Genomic DNA, 18207 nt, shown 5'->3' on the forward strand with positions numbered 1-18207 from the left:
TAGTTGATGGAGTTAAAAGTTTTTCTTATGTATTTTCTAGAAAAAGAATTCATGGTCAGGGTCATTTTGGTGGTCCAAATGTAGAAGTGGGAGCTATTTCACATAGTGATCTCACATTATATGTCACCAAAAAAAAAAGAAGAAGAAATATACCAGCTGTAAGTGTATGGGCTTGCTTGTGAATGTAAAACGTATGTGTGCGCAGAAAGAAAAAAAACGAACATGGAAATGTGAAGATGTTGAGAGGAAGAAACTGATTTGTTCTCTTTTTAAAAATACAAACTTTACCGTGTAATGAATCGTTACTATTCCAGAAATGTTAGGAACTTCAAATCCAGGTCAGTAATCGCTGACGTCATCCCGGATTTATTTGTGTGTCACCTGAGACCTGTTATGGTCCCACAGAGCAGGTTAACCAGACCTACATTTGCCAACATTACATTACATTACACCCTTGTAGTCTTTTCTCTTTAAAAAAAACTAACTCTAAAATACTGTTTCAAAACACTTCAAGCTAAAATCTCATGTTAATGTCCGAGCGTGGCAGGGCTCATTGTTGCCCCTTGTGGCCGTTAAGGGAAAAAGCCACTTCCCTGAGCTTTTCTTTGGAACCATGCTGGGCTAATCGAACCTCAGCAATGATCCGATTAATTAACGATTGTGACTCCCTGCTTCACCCCGCTGACTCCCCCTCTATCTGCCTGACTAACAGCACAATAAATAAACCACTGTCCTCCTCAGTGGTGGCCTTGGTGAGCACTTTGTCACCCTTGCTTGGAAGAACACAGCTGTCACAAAAATGGTGCTGTTTTTTCTTATTCGTCTTCACTGTACCTCATCTGTTCCTTGTACGTCCAACTACCTAAAGCGGGGCTCCAGTTGAGAGCTCTGGAGTGTTTCCTGGAAATGTCTGAAACTGAAGCACAGAAAACAAAAGCATGGTTACCTTTCTGTCATCACGCGGCTCGGTTAAGATCGTCATCCACTCATCCAAGAGCAGTCATTTATTAGCTCTGTATAGAAAATAATTGTGTGCTTCTCTGGAACTGTGCATGGCCACTGTTTTGTACCTGGTCACATTTAAATTTAGTATTTGGAATGGCTTTTCTTTGTCTAATGTTTCCAGCACAATTGGAAAAGTGTACTTTTTTCCTCTCAAAGTCAGTGTTCTGCATTACAAGGGAGGTTTTTTTTTCTTCTCTTATAAAAATTATATTATGTACTCAATAGATTCTCAGGTTTATGGAGATAATATATTGTAAAAGTTTTAAAAGCTTCCTTGCCATCATCTAGCTCTTTACCTGTAGTGATGAATACACATTTATCATCACATTCTTATATGAAAATAACACCTGAAGCACAACATTTACTGCACAGGCTGTATGTTTTCACTCCACACAATAACTCATCGTGAGTTTGTATTTATGTCGGCGACATTTCAAGTGCGGATGTATTTTTTTGTATCTTGTGCCAAATTTCAGTGCCATTTTTATTTCATCGTTGTTGCCTCCATGATCATATTTTTCATTCACATCACCACTGAAGGTTTGCAATACAAAAGATGTTATTTTCTACCTGAAAATTGTACAATCAATGAAAGTAGCCGTTCCTTGTGTCTGGTACAGTGTTTTATCAGAAGTGTTTAGCATTGTATGGATGTTACTTCAGTGTCTGTGTTTTTGTCACACACATTTCCATATAGTCTAGATAAATACTCTGAATTTGTTCTGGGGTATGTGCAATTACAGATCCATAGAGGCATTATTCAATAGAATGACAAAGTACAATATCAGAGATGCTTATTAAACAATGTTGAACGGTTGTGATTGTTTGTGAAGTGATTGTTTATTAGCTGATTGATGCAACTGGTTTACACACAACACTGAAAGTCAAACTGACCACAGACACACTCTCATTACACTTTTCCTTGGGCCAATGTTCCAACAGTTCGGGTACAGCTGTTGTGGATGGAGACGTGAGAATATCCCTCTTTGTGATTGGCTGGTGGTGTAATGATGTAAACCTGCCTTGTGTTCTTCCTTCACCCTGATAGTCAACATATACACAGTGAAAGCAGGAATAAATATATATATATATATATATTTATTTATTTATCTCTCATATATATATATATATATATATATATATATATATATATATATATATAATTTATTTATCTCTATATATATATATATATATATAATTTATTTATCTCTATATATATATATATAATTTATTTATCTATATATATATATATATATATATATATTTATCTATATATCTATATCTATATCTATATCTCTCTCTCTATATATATATATATCTATCTATATATATATCTATATATATCTATCTATATATATATATTTATCTATATATATCTATATATATATATATATATATATATATATTTATCTATATATATATATATATAGAGAGAGATATCTCTATATTTATCTATCTATCTATCTATCTATCTATCTATCTATCTATCTATCTATATATATATATATATATATATATAGAGAGAGAGAGAGAGAGAGAAATATATATATATATATATATATATATATATATATATATATATATATATATATATATATATATATATATATAGATCTAATAATAGTAACAACAAAGTCTGCGGCAAACTTGTTGGATTTATGTTACGTGCAGCATGACGCACCTCTCCTCTTACAGCTACACACAAGCGACAAGGGGCCAGAAAAACCCTGTACACATAATTAGATGATGAGCCTCTTCTAATAGGGTTTAATTTTTTAATGTGGAACATATAATACAGGGTTTTAGACAGTGCAGTACAATAATGTTTGTTTTGCCTAAATGTTGTGCTGCATTTTCAGGCCCAGTGCTGCTTTGCCGTGGAACTCCCCCTTCCAAACCAGTCCCTGTGTGTTAGTGAACGCCCCGTCTCCCTCCAACCTAGAACACACAAATGTTACATTTGACATAATTGTATGGCCAACAACAGTAAACAAACAAAACATCCAGTCTTGAGTCTGTGGGAACTTCTACAGGACATGGCTATCTCAGAAAGCATTAAAGGAATGACACAGTAAGTGTAAGTGCCTTTTACCTGTTCTTGTGAAAGTGACCCTTGTAAGTAGAGCCGTCTGGGAAGGTATATGTTCCTGTGCCTTGGTACAAGTTGTCTTTGAATTCTCCTTCATAGAGGGCTCCAGAGGTATGATGCAGAGTCCCTCTGCCATGCATCTGTGTGAGAGAGAGAGAGAGAGAGAGAGAGAGAGAGAGAGAGAGAGAGAGAGAGAGAGAGAGAGAGAGAGAGAGAGAGAGAGAGAGAGAGAGAGAGAGAGAGAGAGAGAGAGAGAGAGAGAATCACAAGACTAACCACAGACATGGATTGACTCCTGAACAGCCCTACTGGCGCAGTCCCAGGGGCCCAAAGTGTCCAAGCCCCCTTATCCATCACCTACAAAATGTCACTTCAAATGACATGTACCAACCAGGAAGAGACTCAAAGAAACATAAAATGACTACAAAGAGACACAAAAGACTACAAAGAGATGCAAAACAGCTGCAAAGAGACCACAACGAGTCTTCAAAATTACTACAAATAGACACAAAACAACAAGAGTCTTAACAACTATAAAGTCTGTGTGTCTTGCTCCTTTGTCAGGGGCCCATTGTCTTATTATCCTCCCATAACCACATTGCAAATACAACTAAATAGTCTTTATCAACAAACACCAGAAAAGTAAATACATACTTTGTCTTCCAGCCACTCTCCAGTGTATATGACGCCACCTGCTGAGGTGTGTTTGCCAGTACCGCTCCTCATCACCACCCCTGATGCAGACCTGCTGCACTCCCCCTCTGTGGAGAGAAGATATGCTGACACACACCCATGTAACTGTACTGTAAATCTGTATCTGTAATATTAATTATCACTCACCATATTTGTCCCCATTGGGGAAAATGTAGGATACCTTTATAGGTCCGTCCCCTGTAAACAAAGAAACATCTTTTACCTCAAGCAACTTATCTGTCAGATGAATATGCAACATTTGCAGGTATGAAACTTACCTTTCGTTTTTGAATAATCACTTTCCTTATTGTCTGAAAGGGAACAATTATACAAAATAAGACAGTAGAAAGAAAATACAGAAGGAGTTTAGTGTATGCTGGCTGTTATTAAAAACTATGCACAATCACACCCCACCGGACATCTGTGACAGCTTCCCCAGCTGGTTGTCAGACTCAGAACCGACCGGAAACGCTTTGTAAGGAACGTGTGAAGTCAAAAACTCGATTATCAAAAGTTGTGAAAATAACACAAGCAAACTTCTCTCTGTCTTTGTTCACCTATTCACCCTAAGAAAAAACCGGTGTCTGTGTCGCGAGCAGTTCGGCAAACTGCAGTTGCCATGGATACAATATTTGGTGCAGTAGACATTTTGTGTGGTTTTTTTTTTATATTGTTGCTATTTTCATAAAATTTTAGTTTAGCTCAATAAAAGTCGACTTGACTTTAGTCTAACAACCTACAGTTATTGCTTAAAATAATAAGACACCGGAAATGAAACTTTGAACTATGAGTTTCGACCAATGAAAGAGATGCAGTCTACCGGTGGTCGGAACCGGTCTTAACAGCAGTCTCAGGTTTGTCCATACTAGTTATGAAAGTAAAGTTTTTCAAGTACTTATATAGTTTATCGCTTATGATATATGTACATGTTTTTATGGCATTATTAAGTTCTTAAACCTCTCGTGACTTGTGAGAAAGCTTCTCTCTGCTAGCTTGTCAAATTGGAATTGAGAAGGGAGCTTGCTAGCTGTTAGCTTGTTAGCTAGCTGAAGCTTGACACTTTATTTACTGACGTACCACACTACACGACACAATAATACGTTATTGCCGATACCAATGTTCTTTTAGAACTTGCTAACTAAACACATTGTCAGTAGCCAGCCGTGGAGGTAAATGGACATTACAATGGTTGGGTTGTAAAGTCAGTATGCTCCGTTTGATTGCATAATTGTAGCCACCAGCGCTGTTTGTGTCAGTCACCATCTCATTGCTCGCACTTGAACTGAAGTGCCACAACGAGTCACCCACCCCACAGCGATTTGCGACTCCGTGCACTGCAGTGGATGTACAGTAGCTGCCCGCCCTAGTTCGCAACTAGCAGCTCTCTCTGGTGTATCCAGGATTTTTGTATACTCCCAGGGCTGAGAAGATTAATTCAAACGGTGCATTTTATGTTTCTTTTTCCAGATTGGTTGCTACTATGAAAGGACGCTAATCTAAGGTGAGCATCCTGTGTGATAACAGCTGTGTATTTTAACCAATCCATGATATGAAAGGTGATGCTTTGACGCTAGACTGCTTAAAAATATATTATCTGTGATAAAATTGTTCATGTATGTTTTTTTTCACAGAGAAATGAATGCAAGGAGAAGAGGTGGGAAGCCAAACAGAGGAGGGGGGAAGTTTAACAAGCCAAGAGGAGGTGGAGGTGGTGGTGGTGGAGGAGGTGGAGGTGGAAGTAAGAAAGGAGGAGCTTGCTCCTATGATGACGATGATGATTTCAGTCTTAATTTTGCACCCATTCGTCCCACCAGGTATGTAAAGTGAAGGAACTAATTATCAGAATTAAACGTTTATCACAGTGTGCTCATTTCCTGCCAATTTTCCTCTTTCACCCTCGTCTCCGTCTCTCTCGCTGATAACCTTTATTTGCCTCCAGACCTGGCATAGGACGAGGTGGGGGCGGTGGTGGTGGCGGCCGTGGTGGCAGGGGCCGTGGTGGCAGCAGCCGTGGTGGCAGCCGGGGTGGCAGCCGTGGTGGTGTTACTGGTGGTGGCTCTGGAGGCGGCAGGGATGGAGGTCGAGGAAGGGGGGGTAGAGATCGAGACAGGGATGGCAGAGGCAATGGGAAAAGCAGCAGCAAAGCTCTCCCAAGGTCCCTGGCGAGGACACGAACAAGCCCAAAGCCAAGTAACTGTGTCAGGCCGGAGATGAGCACCATGCCCTTGCAGAGGATCTTCATGACTAATGAGAACCAAGAGCAACTCAAGGAGCTGCTGCGAAATCTACAGACCCGGGACTTTGATGAGCAATATGAGTGAGTACATTCTACTAAATGTTTAAAGAGAATTGGATTGCTAGAAAATGTTTCAATGAAGTGATGTTTTTCTACTGCAAGTCCACATGAACTCGTTTCATCCGATCTGCCTTAGTGAATCTAGTTCAGATTATTCGGGAGAAGAGGATGAGGAGGAATTCGATGAGTTGGACCACCGTGACGAAGGCCAGTTTTGGGCCACTAATGATGAGCCTGTGGAAAGGGCAGAGAGCCCAGTATATCTGACGGAGTCTGATGATGAGCGGCCCACTCCTGAACCTGTCCTCTCCTTATTTGCTATTGGAAAACTCTGCAGGTGATGCACAGATTAGTTTATTTTGGAGTTGTCCTGTATTTCATCTAAAGCCAGTGTTTTGCTGCTGTGCTGTCAGAAACCTAACATTGGTGAATATTAGGAGGAGATACAGCTAAGAGACTAAATATTTCTCTTCTCTTCTAACTAGAGCTGCAACGATTTTTCGACTGATAGATTAGTCGATCGTCACAAAATGTATCGTCAATTTCCTGCTTTTCACTTTTTATATCATATTAAACGGAATATCTTTGAGTGTTGGACTAACAAAACAAGACATTTAAAGAAATCACCTTGGACTTTAGGAAACAGGGATGAACATTTACTTTACATTTTACTTTAAATAATAAGCAGATTAATTGATAATGAAAATAATCGTTTGTTGCAGCCCTACTTCTAACGCTTTGTTTTCTCATCTTTCCTTTGTGTAGGTATGGGTTTGACAGGGAGCGTGGCAAGCGGGCATTGGAATCTGGTGGAGGGGAATTCGGTTCCACTTTGGAACAGCTCCTCCACCAGGTTTTCAGTGAGCGCTACGGCCAGAAAGCAGTTTCCCCTGATGGCCTTGAAGTGGTGCCTATGGATGACTGTTTGAGCCAGAGGCAGGAGGAAGCTCTGGCTCTTGCTGCCATTTACGGTGAGCGCTTTAGCGAGCGCATTGCCAATACAGTCTGGACGATAACCCTGGACCTCTCATTCCTCTCAGACAATGGTGCCAAGAATGGCAGTCAAGTCGGAAGTCGAGGTGGTGAAGGAGTCATTCACATACGAGATGTCTGTCGATTCTTCATGAAAGGGCAAGGCTGTCGCTTTGGGGACAAATGCAAGTTTAAGCACCAGCTCCCTACTAAAGTGAGATCCGGGGCTGGTTCCCCAGACCTGCAGGGCCCGAGCCAGCCTGGCTTCAGCAGCTATTCTCCTCCGGAGTATGAACTACAGGTGCGTTTCCCCAAAGGAAACCGTTACCCATTTCAGGCACCAGTAGTCGCCTTTAGCACCAGCGACGAGTCTTTCGGGGCTGCAGGGAGGCTCAGTGTCACCGAAAGATTGTTCGGAGAAGCGTTGGCCGCAGCGAAAAGCAATGAGCCGGTCGTTTACACTCTGATCACCTTGTGTGAGGATGAAACTATCATGAAGGAACTGCTGGCTGTCAGTCATCACAAATACAGCACGCCACCACCTGTTGTGGTGCTTCCTTCACCCTCTCTTGCCATGGCAAAGAATAAGAGCGTGCGAAGCAATGTTTCTGAGGAAAGCAGGAGTAGTAGTACCAATAGTTTCAGCAACAGCAACAGCAGAAGGACTGCTCCACCTACCAACCAGAGACCTATAGATTGTGAGTCAACAAATGTATTTTCACCAAATAGAGCTCAACACTGTATTTTACATTTATATGAGTTAAAAACCCACCTCTGTCTTTTTAAAGTGAAAGAGACTGCAGAGGAAGAGGAGCTGGATGAGAGAGATGAGGACGATGAGGGTGAGGCGGTTCCAGTCGAGAGCGAGAGTTATGTTAACCTGAGGAAGAAGATGGTGAATAAGCACACCCTGAAGATAGACAACCTACAGAAAGAAAATGGCAAGCTGTGCAGAGAGTTTAAGAAGAAACAGGTAAAAGAAGACTGATCTTTACATTGTTTCCTATCTAACACGATGTATGTAGTTTAACTGATGTTCTTCCATCCCTCTGTTCACTCAGTCATCTGGGCGTTTCAGGTCCATGTTGGAGCAGAGGAGGAAACTGCCGGCTTGGAATGAAAAAGAAAACATCCTGGACCTGTTAGACCGGTGCCAGGTGCTTGTTGTCAGCGGGATGACTGGGTGGGTCTCAGCATAAAGTGTTGGCTTTCACAAAGACTCAAATGGGGGAAATGCTATTTAAACAAATGTGATTTAGTTATAATCGAGGCTGTATGGAAACGTATGGCTTCATATATTGTAAATTGACTGTGGTGCTACATTTTGGTTCTCAGTACTTTCTTACTATGTGATCATCAAGTGACTTATTCCACATTTTATACCCTATATCTGTTGTTCTCAAACATTTGGCCCACTGCTGGGCCTCGATACTGCCAAATGGTTAGATGGTTAATTTCTCTGGTAATATACAAAGGTAGTGATTTTTATATCTAAGAGACAACCATGCACCATTCTTAAGGGGAGACACTTCAGGTGAATAGGGTAACATTTTAAACTAATAAATATCACAATGAAACTTCCCCACTTAACTACTTGCATTAAGACAATGATGTTTAGTTTTCTGAAATATTATGTTTAAATATACAAATGAGGCATTATCTAATGCTAACTTTTGGTGATTTGGGGAGGAGTCGACAGATGCAAATAGACAAAGTTAGTAAAATAAACACTTAAATGTTTATTTTTTATGTTTTCTTAACACTAGACAAGTTATGGGAGAAAAATAGCCCAAACTCTCACCTGTGTCTCACATAAATGTGTCTGTATGTATTTTAATCACCAATGACCCTTTCCTTCCATGTTGCACATTTATTATTTTGTATTATGTGTAGAAATAATTATTTAAAAACCCAATACAGATTCTGGAAAGTTGTAAATATCTGGTAGAAGCGATTCATAGCTCTCTGTAAAAGATGTGATTTTGTTTGTTTGATGTTTATTTTTCTCTTAATCTCTGCAGGTGTGGTAAGACCACTCAGATCCCTCAGTTCATTCTGGACGCCTCCTTATGTGGTCCGGCGGACCAGGTGGTTAACATCATCTGTACTCAGCCACGCCGCATCTCTGCCATCTCTGTGGCCCAGAGAGTGGCTCAGGAGCGCGCAGAGTCTCTAGGCAACTCAGTGGGCTACCAGATCCGCCTTGAGAGTGTTCGAGTATGGCCGCATTTGACATCCACATCTACTATGCAGGATTTCAAGCTTTTACGATTTAGGGATAAGACTTGAATATGTTTAGTATATGTAGATTTATATTAGAAAAATAATGACTTCTACCTCTTATCTCTGACTGGTCTCTATGTTAGACATCTGCCACCAGACTGCTGTACTGCACCACAGGCGTGTTACTGAGGAGACTAGAGAGCGAGGCAGACCTCAAAGGCGTCACGCACGTCATTGTGGATGAAGTGCACGAGCGAACGGAGGAGAGGTGAGATTATGCAGATCACTCACATATGGTACAGAACGTGTGCATTCACTTTCTTCTTCATGCATTTGAGCCGTCACTTAAGGTGAGACACTACAGGCAAAAATATCTTATTTTCATGCACTGGTCAATTTTGATAGTTTGGGCTATTTTCCATTTCATGTCTTTTTTCAGACTACGGCATATTTAAAAATAACATTTCAGAAAAACTACATACAAAAAATAATTGTCTTAATGTAAGTCGTCAACTGAGGAAGCACTTAGCACCTAGCACTTAGATACACCAAACTCTCCAGTTTCTTTCCAATCTATGTATATTCTAAATGTTTTACTGAGGGGTTTGTTCACATATCATTCACAGACTGATTTCTAGAACAGTCAAATGATTTACCTGTAGTGTCTCCCCTTAATAGCTTTTGTAATTTATTAAATCTCAGACATTACTTTCTCAAATGGATAAATGACATTCACTGTTATTAACTGGTTGCTTGGTCACTGCCCGTCTCTTTCATCTTGTCTTTGTCAGTGACTTCCTGCTGTTGGTATTAAAAGACCTGATCATGCAGAGGCCAGACCTGAAGATCATTCTTATGAGTGCAACACTTAATGCCAACCTCTTCTCTCAGTATTACTATGACTGTCCCACTGTCCACATACCAGGTAACTTCCCACTCGTGGTATTTTGTTTTAAATATGCATAATACATGTTCAACTTAGATCTTCCATTCCGTATGTTGGTTTTTTCCCCACTGAGTGAATTTCTTTCATTTCAGGTCGTACTTTTCCCGTCGACCAGTTTTTCCTTGAAGACGCCATCGCTAAATCCCGGTAAATACATTCTCCTTCAAATATTTCCTCAAACTTTTTATTTTATTAATACATTTGTAAGGAAGTAGTTTAACTTTTGGATCCTTGCAGTGTCTCAGTAGTCAAGTCAATGTTATTTATTTTCCCAGCTATGTCATTGAGGATGGCAGCCCTTACATGCGCTCAGGGAAACAGAATACGTCTTCCACCAGCGGACGAGGCAGCAAAATAGAGCCGAGGGACATCGTGGACGACTTGGGTGACGACGTGTGGAACTTCATGTCTCTCTCTAACAAGGACTTTGTCAAAGACTCCATTCCAGACCAGCAGCTCAGCCTGCAGGATCTCACGGTCAGATACAAAGGTGAGTTAAGAACAAGTATCTGGAACTGGACTGATCTGGTTTATGGGTTTTGAAACTGTCCTATCCAAATAAAGAGTTGCTGCCTGTTATGTTATGAATGCTACATTTTGTTTTAGATACTAAGAAGTCTGTGCTGAAGACTATTTCTGCAATGGACCTGGACAAGATCAACATGGACCTGGTGGAGAACCTGCTGGAGTGGATTGTAGATGGAAAACACAACTACCCTCCAGGTAAGAATCGCCCATATGTACTCTTGTGTCTGGTGGAGGAGAGTTCAAGACTCTTTGGAACTTTGACTGTGGACTTTTAATTGTGCTGGTGTAACCTTTTGGTTTCTGTATCCAGGTGCAGTGCTTGTGTTTTTGCCAGGCCTGGCAGAGATCAAGATGCTGTACGAGCAGCTCAAGTCCAACAGAATGTTCAACAACAGGGGCGCAACCAGGTCTGTGTCTAAACTTGTGTGTGTGAGCCACTTTAGTTCCTGTTATTGTTCGTGTTCATATTCACGCTCTGCTTTTTTTGTTTCTCCTTTCCGGTGCAAACCTGAATTTCTTGACTCCTTTTTTAAACAAAGAAATATCGACAGATTATTGTTGACCAAATGATTTTCACAAATGCACTCTTTTAATCAGTGCTTTGTTTCTTCCAAATACTTGTCTTCATTATTTGAATATTTGATATAAAATATATGTTTTTGTGTGTGATTATTGGTGAAACTTGTTTTAATCAAATGCTCAGTCAGTAGATAAACACTCTACTAGTCAAATGCTACTAACTAATGTGGATGTATTTCCCCCCCGTTAGGTGTGAGGTGTACCCACTCCACTCAAGCTTGTCCAATGAGGAGCAGCAGGCAGTTTTCAGCCGGCCCCCTGAGGGTGTCACAAAGATTATCATCTCCACCAACATCGCAGAGACCTCAGTAACCATTGACGATGTGGTATATGTCATCGACTGCGGCAAGATGAAGGAAAAAAGGTCGGAGCCTCATATTTAGTTATAGTGTACAGATATTATGTTTATTCTTTTGATGAACTGTATGTCAATTTGTTCATTTTAGAGAAATGGCTGTGAATTGTACCACATTTCTGTTGCCATCAGACATACAGTTTTCTGATCTTCTTTTTATTATATATATATATATATATATATATAATAATATTGTGTGTGTGTATATATATGTGTGTGTGGTATTATATATGTGTGTGTATATGTATATATATATATATATATATATATATATATATGTATGTATGTATGTATGTATGTATGTATGTATGTATGTATGTATGTATGTATTTATGTATGTATGTATTATGTATTGTATGTATGTATGTATGTATGTATTTATGTATGTAGTATGTATGTATGTATGTATGTATGTATGTATGTATGTATGTATGTCTGTATGTATGTATGTATGTATGTATGTATGTATGTATGTATGTATGTATGTATGTATGTATGTATGTATGTATGTATGTCTGTATGTATGTTATGTATGTATGTATTGTATGTATGTATATATATATATATATATATATTATATATATATATATATATATATATCTATATATATATAAGTATGTATGCTATATATATATATATATATGTATATATATATGTATTATATTATGTATATATATATATTTATATATATATATATTATATCCTGTATTATATCTATATTTATATTGTGTATATGTGTCTATATATATATCTCTCTCTATGTTATCTATTATATATAATCTCTTATGTGTGTTTAAATCCGTTTCCCCCTCTCTCATCCACATCAAAAACCCTGTGTGTGTATATATATATATATATATATATCACATACACACACACATATATATACCACTACACACACACATATATATACAACATACACACACACCATATATATACACCTACACACACACATATATACTGGTTTTGATGTGGATAGAGTATTTATTGTGAAACTTATTTTAAAATCTACATTTGTCATTGGTTAATTTTCAGGTACGATGCGACCAAAAGCATGGAAAGCCTGGAGGACTCCTGGGTTTCTCGGGCCAACGCTCTGCAGAGGAGGGGTCGAGCAGGCCGTGTGGCCTCGGGGGTTTTGCTTCCACCTCTTCACCAGCCACTGCTTCCAACACCAGCTGTCTGAGCAACAGCTGCCTGAGATCCAGAGAGTGCCTCTGGAGCAGCTCTGCCTCCGGTACATCCATCTGTTTGCTCTTTGCACAATGCCAACCTACCTTTTTTGTCTCTGTAAATGCAAATTATGAAGGTTTATCTATGACATGAATATTGGGATTTATGCTTCAAAATGCAGGGGGAACTGGTTTAATGGGGAAGAATGACCAGGATAATGGAGAGGGTCTTCTCTCCAGACAGGCCTTACCTGTAGCACTATGTCTGATTTTAAACTACAAAACAATATTTCTCCATGATAGTTTTTACCATTCCACCCTGTCTCCTACAGAATCAAGATCCTGGACGTGTTTGCTGATCGGATGCTTGAGTCAGTTTTCTCTCGGCTCATCGAGCCCCCGGCTATGGGAAGCTTGGATGCAGCCAAGCAGCGCCTGCAGGACCTCGGAGCTCTAACTGCAGATGAGAAACTTACCCCGCTGGGCTACCACCTGGCCTGCCTGCCCGTCGACGTGCGCATCGGGAAACTCATGCTGTTCGGCGCCATCTTTCGCTGCCTCGACCCAGCACTCACCATCGCCGCCAGTCTGGCCTTCAAATCACCATTTGTAAGAATCCGCTTGCATTACAATGCTGATTTAATATCCTAACCAGCTATTCTTTTAACAATGATTATTATTCATCGAAAAGTGTCTTCTTCAACATTTAGTCTTTTGTCTGTTTTACAGGTGTCTCCATGGGATAAGCGGGAGGAAGCCAATGAGAAGAAACTGGCCTTTGCCTTGGCCAGTAGTGATCATCTAGCTTTGTTACAGGCATACAAGGTATTGATTGGACTTACGCACAAACAGTATTTATATGTATAATGTCTGTATCGGTCCGATACTGGCCAAAGTCACTGGATCGGATATCAGAAAGAAGAAAAGCATAATCCAAGATGATTGTTTAGTCTAAACAATCTGTCAACAACTGTCATTGAGGCATAGTCTACATTTATACTTGAGTTATATCAAGTATTTTACTGTGGAATTATAATTCTTAATTATAATATTCTAAATATTCAAACTTTTGCACAAGTTTGACTTTAAATTCAATTTTGAATGTTTCAATGGTGCTAGAGAGTTCTGTGCGTTGTGTTGTGGGCTATGTATTTCTTTATTTAGGAGAGTAGAATATTTGTTTCGTGTTGTTTCTTAGATGGTTAAGTGCATCTATACAAATGTACAAACAGCTTAGTTGTAAGAGAGGGAAATACAATATTTGATTGGTGTCTGTAGCTGCAGATACTCAAGGAGCTAAGAATGTTGACGTAGCTTTTCAAATGTTCAAATGATAGATGTGATGGATTTTCCCTCTTGCAGGGATGGTGCTGTGCTGCAAAGAATGGCAACCAGGCCGGCTTCCTTTACTGCAGGGAGAACTTTCTGTCTTGGCGCGTCTTACAGGTGAAGGCAGAGCTGAACAAAAAAAAGCTAAATAATTGTTTTCCCCAAGTCATACATTTCTTTAAAAATGTCTGTTGCGACCTGTGCAGGAGATCGCGAGTCTGAAGAGGCAATTTGCTGAGCTGCTGTCTGACATTGGCTTCATCAAGGAGGGACTGAGGGCCAGGGTCATCGAGCGCATGTCCTCTAAAGGCACCGACGGTGTTCTGGAGGCCACCGGCCCTGAGGTAACAAACGAACGAACGCACACGCACGCATTGTTTTGCTGTTGTTCAGATACACATTCAATTGTATACACTGCATGTCACTTGGAATTTTAAAGTGGATGAGACCATGTACTTATTTTGGTTTGTTGAGTAAAATAATAATGATGATAAATGTCATTCCTCTCCAGGCTAACTTGAACTCAGAAAACATCCGGCTGATGTCCGCCATGCTCTGTGCTGCCCTCTATCCCAATGTGGTCCAGGTGTGTATTATTTCTCTCGGTCATTGGAATAAGAAACAGGAAGCCAGTGTATGAAGAACAAATCTGTCCCATACCTGTTATCTCTACTTGGCTTCACACTGCTGTGTTTGATCCTTTGTTCCAGGTACGAGCTCCTCAGGGGAATTACAAGATGACCAGCAAAGGAGCAATGAAGATGCAGCCCAAAGCCAGCGAGCTCCGCTTTATGACCAAGGACGACGGCTGCGTCCACGTGCACCCGTCATCTGTGAACTACACAGTGAGACAAAAGAGAAAAGACATAATATTCAGCAGTTAGTCAGTAGCAAGCCCCTTGAGACTCTTCTTTGTGCTGCAGGTTCGCCACTACAACAGTCCCTACCTGGTTTACCACGAGAAGGTGAAGACGAGCCGCATCTTCATCAGGGACTGCAGCATGGTGTCTGTCTACCCGCTGGTGCTGTTTGGAGGTGGGCAGGTCAACATGGAGCTGCACAAGGGAGAGTTTGTCATATCCCTCGACGATGGATGGATCCGATTTGCTGCCGCTTCTCATCAGGTCAGCGATAAAAGATGAGATTTATAGTTTAGAATCACGAACAAAGCTGTTTAGAACATGTTTGCAGATATTCCTAAAAGTGTCCTTGCAAATGTTTATTTTTTATGCAACACGTGACATTTTGATTATTAATAAGAATGGCCCAAACCTCAATGAGTGCTGTTGTAAAAGGTTTACATGCTTTTGTAAAGTTGTTTTAATAAGATTTAACAGGCTTTTACTAAGGAGTCCAAAGAAAACAATTCACTAGTCACTATGTTGTCACATAGTAATAAGCATAATAATATTCAAAATGGCATTCTGTATGTTATGTCTGTATTCATAGTGATGAGCAGAACGCTAAATCACTTGTACACAAGTTACATTATGATGAATGGTTATTTATAAAAAAACAACAACCTTTAATTAGCAATAAAATAAATGGTCCCCGTATGTTCAGACATATGTGCTCCGCCCTCTACGGTTTACCTTCACGATGCTCCGCCTCGGCACCTGAGGAGAAATGCCCCAGGCCTGCACGTGCTACTCCCCTTTTCTACTCCACTACCTTAAGATGAACTTCGCTTCACAATCCGGTGTCGCAGAAGCTGACTTCCATCATGTCTACTAGCAATTCTTGCAGCTCCTGTGCCTTGCTATGCTGCAGACACACTCACACGAGTCTGATTTATAGGGAGCGCGAGCGGCGGAGGGACAAAGCGACTCGGTCCAAGCCACAGGCTTTATAATAAAGAGCATAAATATTTCATGGCCACAGAGTTTTTTTCCAGCAGTGCACACTCTGATGCACAGTTTGGTTCAGATGTTAGCGCTGTTTTGACCATGTTGTTTAAAATATTAGCGCTAAATATAATGTATGTATGTATGTATGTGTGTATGTATGTATGTGTGCGTGTTACTCAGGTGGCTGAGCTGGTGAAGGAGCTGCGCTGGGAGCTGGACCAGCTGCTGGAGGACAAGATCAGGAACCCGAGCATGGACCTGTGCAGCTGTCCCCGCGGCTCCCGCATCATCCACATGATAGTGCACCTCGTCTCGACACAGTAGCGCTGCTACTTAACGCTCCTTTTGACCCTTTTTGTCACCTTCAAGGGCCTAAATGCACGGAGCTCTGCAGTGAAAATGTCTGTGCTCCTGCATCGCTGCCACAAAGTGATTTTGATAACATGTAACTCCATTAATTAGGAAGGCAGGGTCAACAACCCTGGAACTGGTTCCATCAGACAGATCAACAGGGCAAATACTGAACTTGAAATTGAGGTTGAAGTATCAGTTTACATTGAAAACAAAGCTCTTGTGTTGCTGCGCTGGAAGCTTTTTAAACCAGAATTTGCCTTTTTTTAAACAAACAAAAAAGGCTCTATGCAGGTGATCCACAAACATTCACAACACATCAATGTTATTGATTGAATAAAGCACTTCTCGCTATTTTCTCAAGTCTTATTGGACACTTTTTTACGCCATGCCCTCTACTGCTGTATGTGCAGTACATCGGCACACAGTTGATTGTTAGATATAATTTGTATACAGTCCATTTTTATTTTGGGTTGTGTGTCTTGCTCACAACTGAGAAGTCCCTTGGGTCCATATTGGATTTCTTATAATTGTACTGACTGCATACTTGTTATGGTTGTATTTATTTGTATTGCATGATTGAGAGATCCAAGAGCTTCTGCATGGTATGCGGCTGTTTAACTTTCACTGAATGTACTTAAGTATTACAGTGATGTCAAAACTAAACTTTCACAATGTGAATGCAAGGGCTTTTTAAATCGGGAGAATTTGGTGAGGACAGACAAATATTTGAAAGCTTATTGTCTGAAGTGATGGATTTCACTGCAGCAAAAAATAAATAAAAAAGCAAATATGTATGTTGGTTTTTATTGTATTCTTACCCTTTTAGCTCTTGCCTTTTGCACTCATCCCTTTGTAAGCTTTGTGTTGTACTTGAAGCCTAGCTGCAACAAAAGAATTTACAGGCTTGGAGAGGCCAACCCCATCATTCATGAGCGAGTCTAATCTGTCTCTACGACAACAGGGCATAAACAAATGGGGTATCACTGTCCCAGTTGAAGCCATTCAGTTGCCACTTAGAGCAGTGCCAAGTCTAGAACTGGTAAGACATATGTTTTAAGTTATTTTTTTTGACAATTTCAAGCTCTGAAACTGTTTTGAGAAAGCACTTTGTGCTACTTAGCAATTAAATCATCTTTTATTTGGAAAGAAACGGGATCTTAATGTTAATTATAGCATTGTTCTGTGTACGCATCTCATTTTACAGATGGGTAAATAATCATCAATTTGAAGTAACCTTGACATCTTTTACGATGGTAAAGTATACGCAATATTAAAGACTATAGGGTTATCAAACTATTCAATATAGTAAGTAAGTAGAGGAACCAAACGTAAAAGCAGTTTTTTTTTTCTTCAAAGCCCACCAAATCAAGGTCCCACAGTTCTAGCCCCGCCAAGAAGACTGGGGGTCCAAAAACACCCCAAAAGAGGTCGTCTAGTGCCAAACCCACCAAGAAAGAGGTGGACATCCTCAGCCCTGCAGCCATGGAGAACATCTACTACATTTCACACAATGCTGTGGACTGTCTGGAGTTCAGAGGCTTTGGGTGGCCAAATTCAAAGAAGAAGAAAAAGAAAAAGGGAACAAAACCGAAGAAAAAGTAAATTATATTTTTTTGCCAAACCTAAATTTCCCCTTTTGGTTAAAATAAGTTACATTTGTGCCTTGCTAATGGCACCATCTGGTGCACACGTGTAGTGACTGCCTATATATACACACACCACTGCTGGAACCAGTGCAATGCAGAAATATGGATGTTTTGTCTTCCAAAAGTTCATACAGGAGTAAAAATTGTGCCACTAAAACTTCATTAACAAGGCA

General features: G+C 40.1%; 3 protein-coding genes across 3 annotated transcripts; 2 read left to right on the forward strand and 1 right to left on the reverse strand.

Annotated features, from left to right (window-relative positions):
* Nucleotides 1-2774: 2774 nt before the first annotated feature.
* morn2 (MORN repeat containing 2) lies at nucleotides 2775-4444 on the reverse strand. Its single transcript, XM_029462286.1, has 6 exons — nucleotides 4202-4444; nucleotides 4066-4098; nucleotides 3935-3985; nucleotides 3749-3855; nucleotides 3098-3234; nucleotides 2775-2943 (listed from the first exon to the last, which is right to left on the reverse strand). The coding sequence occupies exons 1-6, from the start codon at nucleotides 4206-4208 to the stop codon at nucleotides 2841-2843; spliced, it is 438 nt and encodes a 145-aa protein (XP_029318146.1). The 5' UTR covers nucleotides 4209-4444; the 3' UTR covers nucleotides 2775-2840.
* Nucleotides 4445-5445: 1001 nt separating this feature from the next.
* Nucleotides 5446-17180, forward strand: dhx57 (DEAH (Asp-Glu-Ala-Asp/His) box polypeptide 57). Its single transcript, XM_029461748.1, is given in 24 exon segments — nucleotides 5446-5601; nucleotides 5727-6104; nucleotides 6220-6420; nucleotides 6849-7753; nucleotides 7844-8028; nucleotides 8117-8238; nucleotides 9077-9272; nucleotides 9422-9546; nucleotides 10070-10203; nucleotides 10317-10371; nucleotides 10500-10714; nucleotides 10831-10947; nucleotides 11063-11159; nucleotides 11522-11695; nucleotides 12722-12824; nucleotides 12826-12923; nucleotides 13191-13467; nucleotides 13588-13683; nucleotides 14221-14304; nucleotides 14394-14531; nucleotides 14699-14773; nucleotides 14898-15032; nucleotides 15111-15311; nucleotides 16215-17180. Coding segments are annotated over 23 exon segments (3984 nt in total). The 5' UTR covers nucleotides 5446-5601; nucleotides 5727-5997; the 3' UTR covers nucleotides 16359-17180.
* A 424-nt stretch (nucleotides 17181-17604) lies between these two features.
* smkr1 (small lysine rich protein 1) lies at nucleotides 17605-18115 on the forward strand. The gene is made up of 2 exons (XM_029461763.1): nucleotides 17605-17641; nucleotides 17745-18115. Exons 1-2 carry the CDS (start codon nucleotides 17639-17641, stop codon nucleotides 17988-17990), a joined length of 249 nt encoding a protein of 82 aa, XP_029317623.1. The 5' UTR covers nucleotides 17605-17638; the 3' UTR covers nucleotides 17991-18115.
* The last annotated feature ends 92 nt before the right edge of the window (nucleotides 18116-18207 follow it).

Source organism: Cottoperca gobio, chromosome 23 (assembly GCF_900634415.1).
Source record: "Cottoperca gobio chromosome 23, fCotGob3.1, whole genome shotgun sequence".
NCBI classification, from domain to species: domain Eukaryota; kingdom Metazoa; phylum Chordata; class Actinopteri; order Perciformes; family Bovichtidae; genus Cottoperca; species Cottoperca gobio.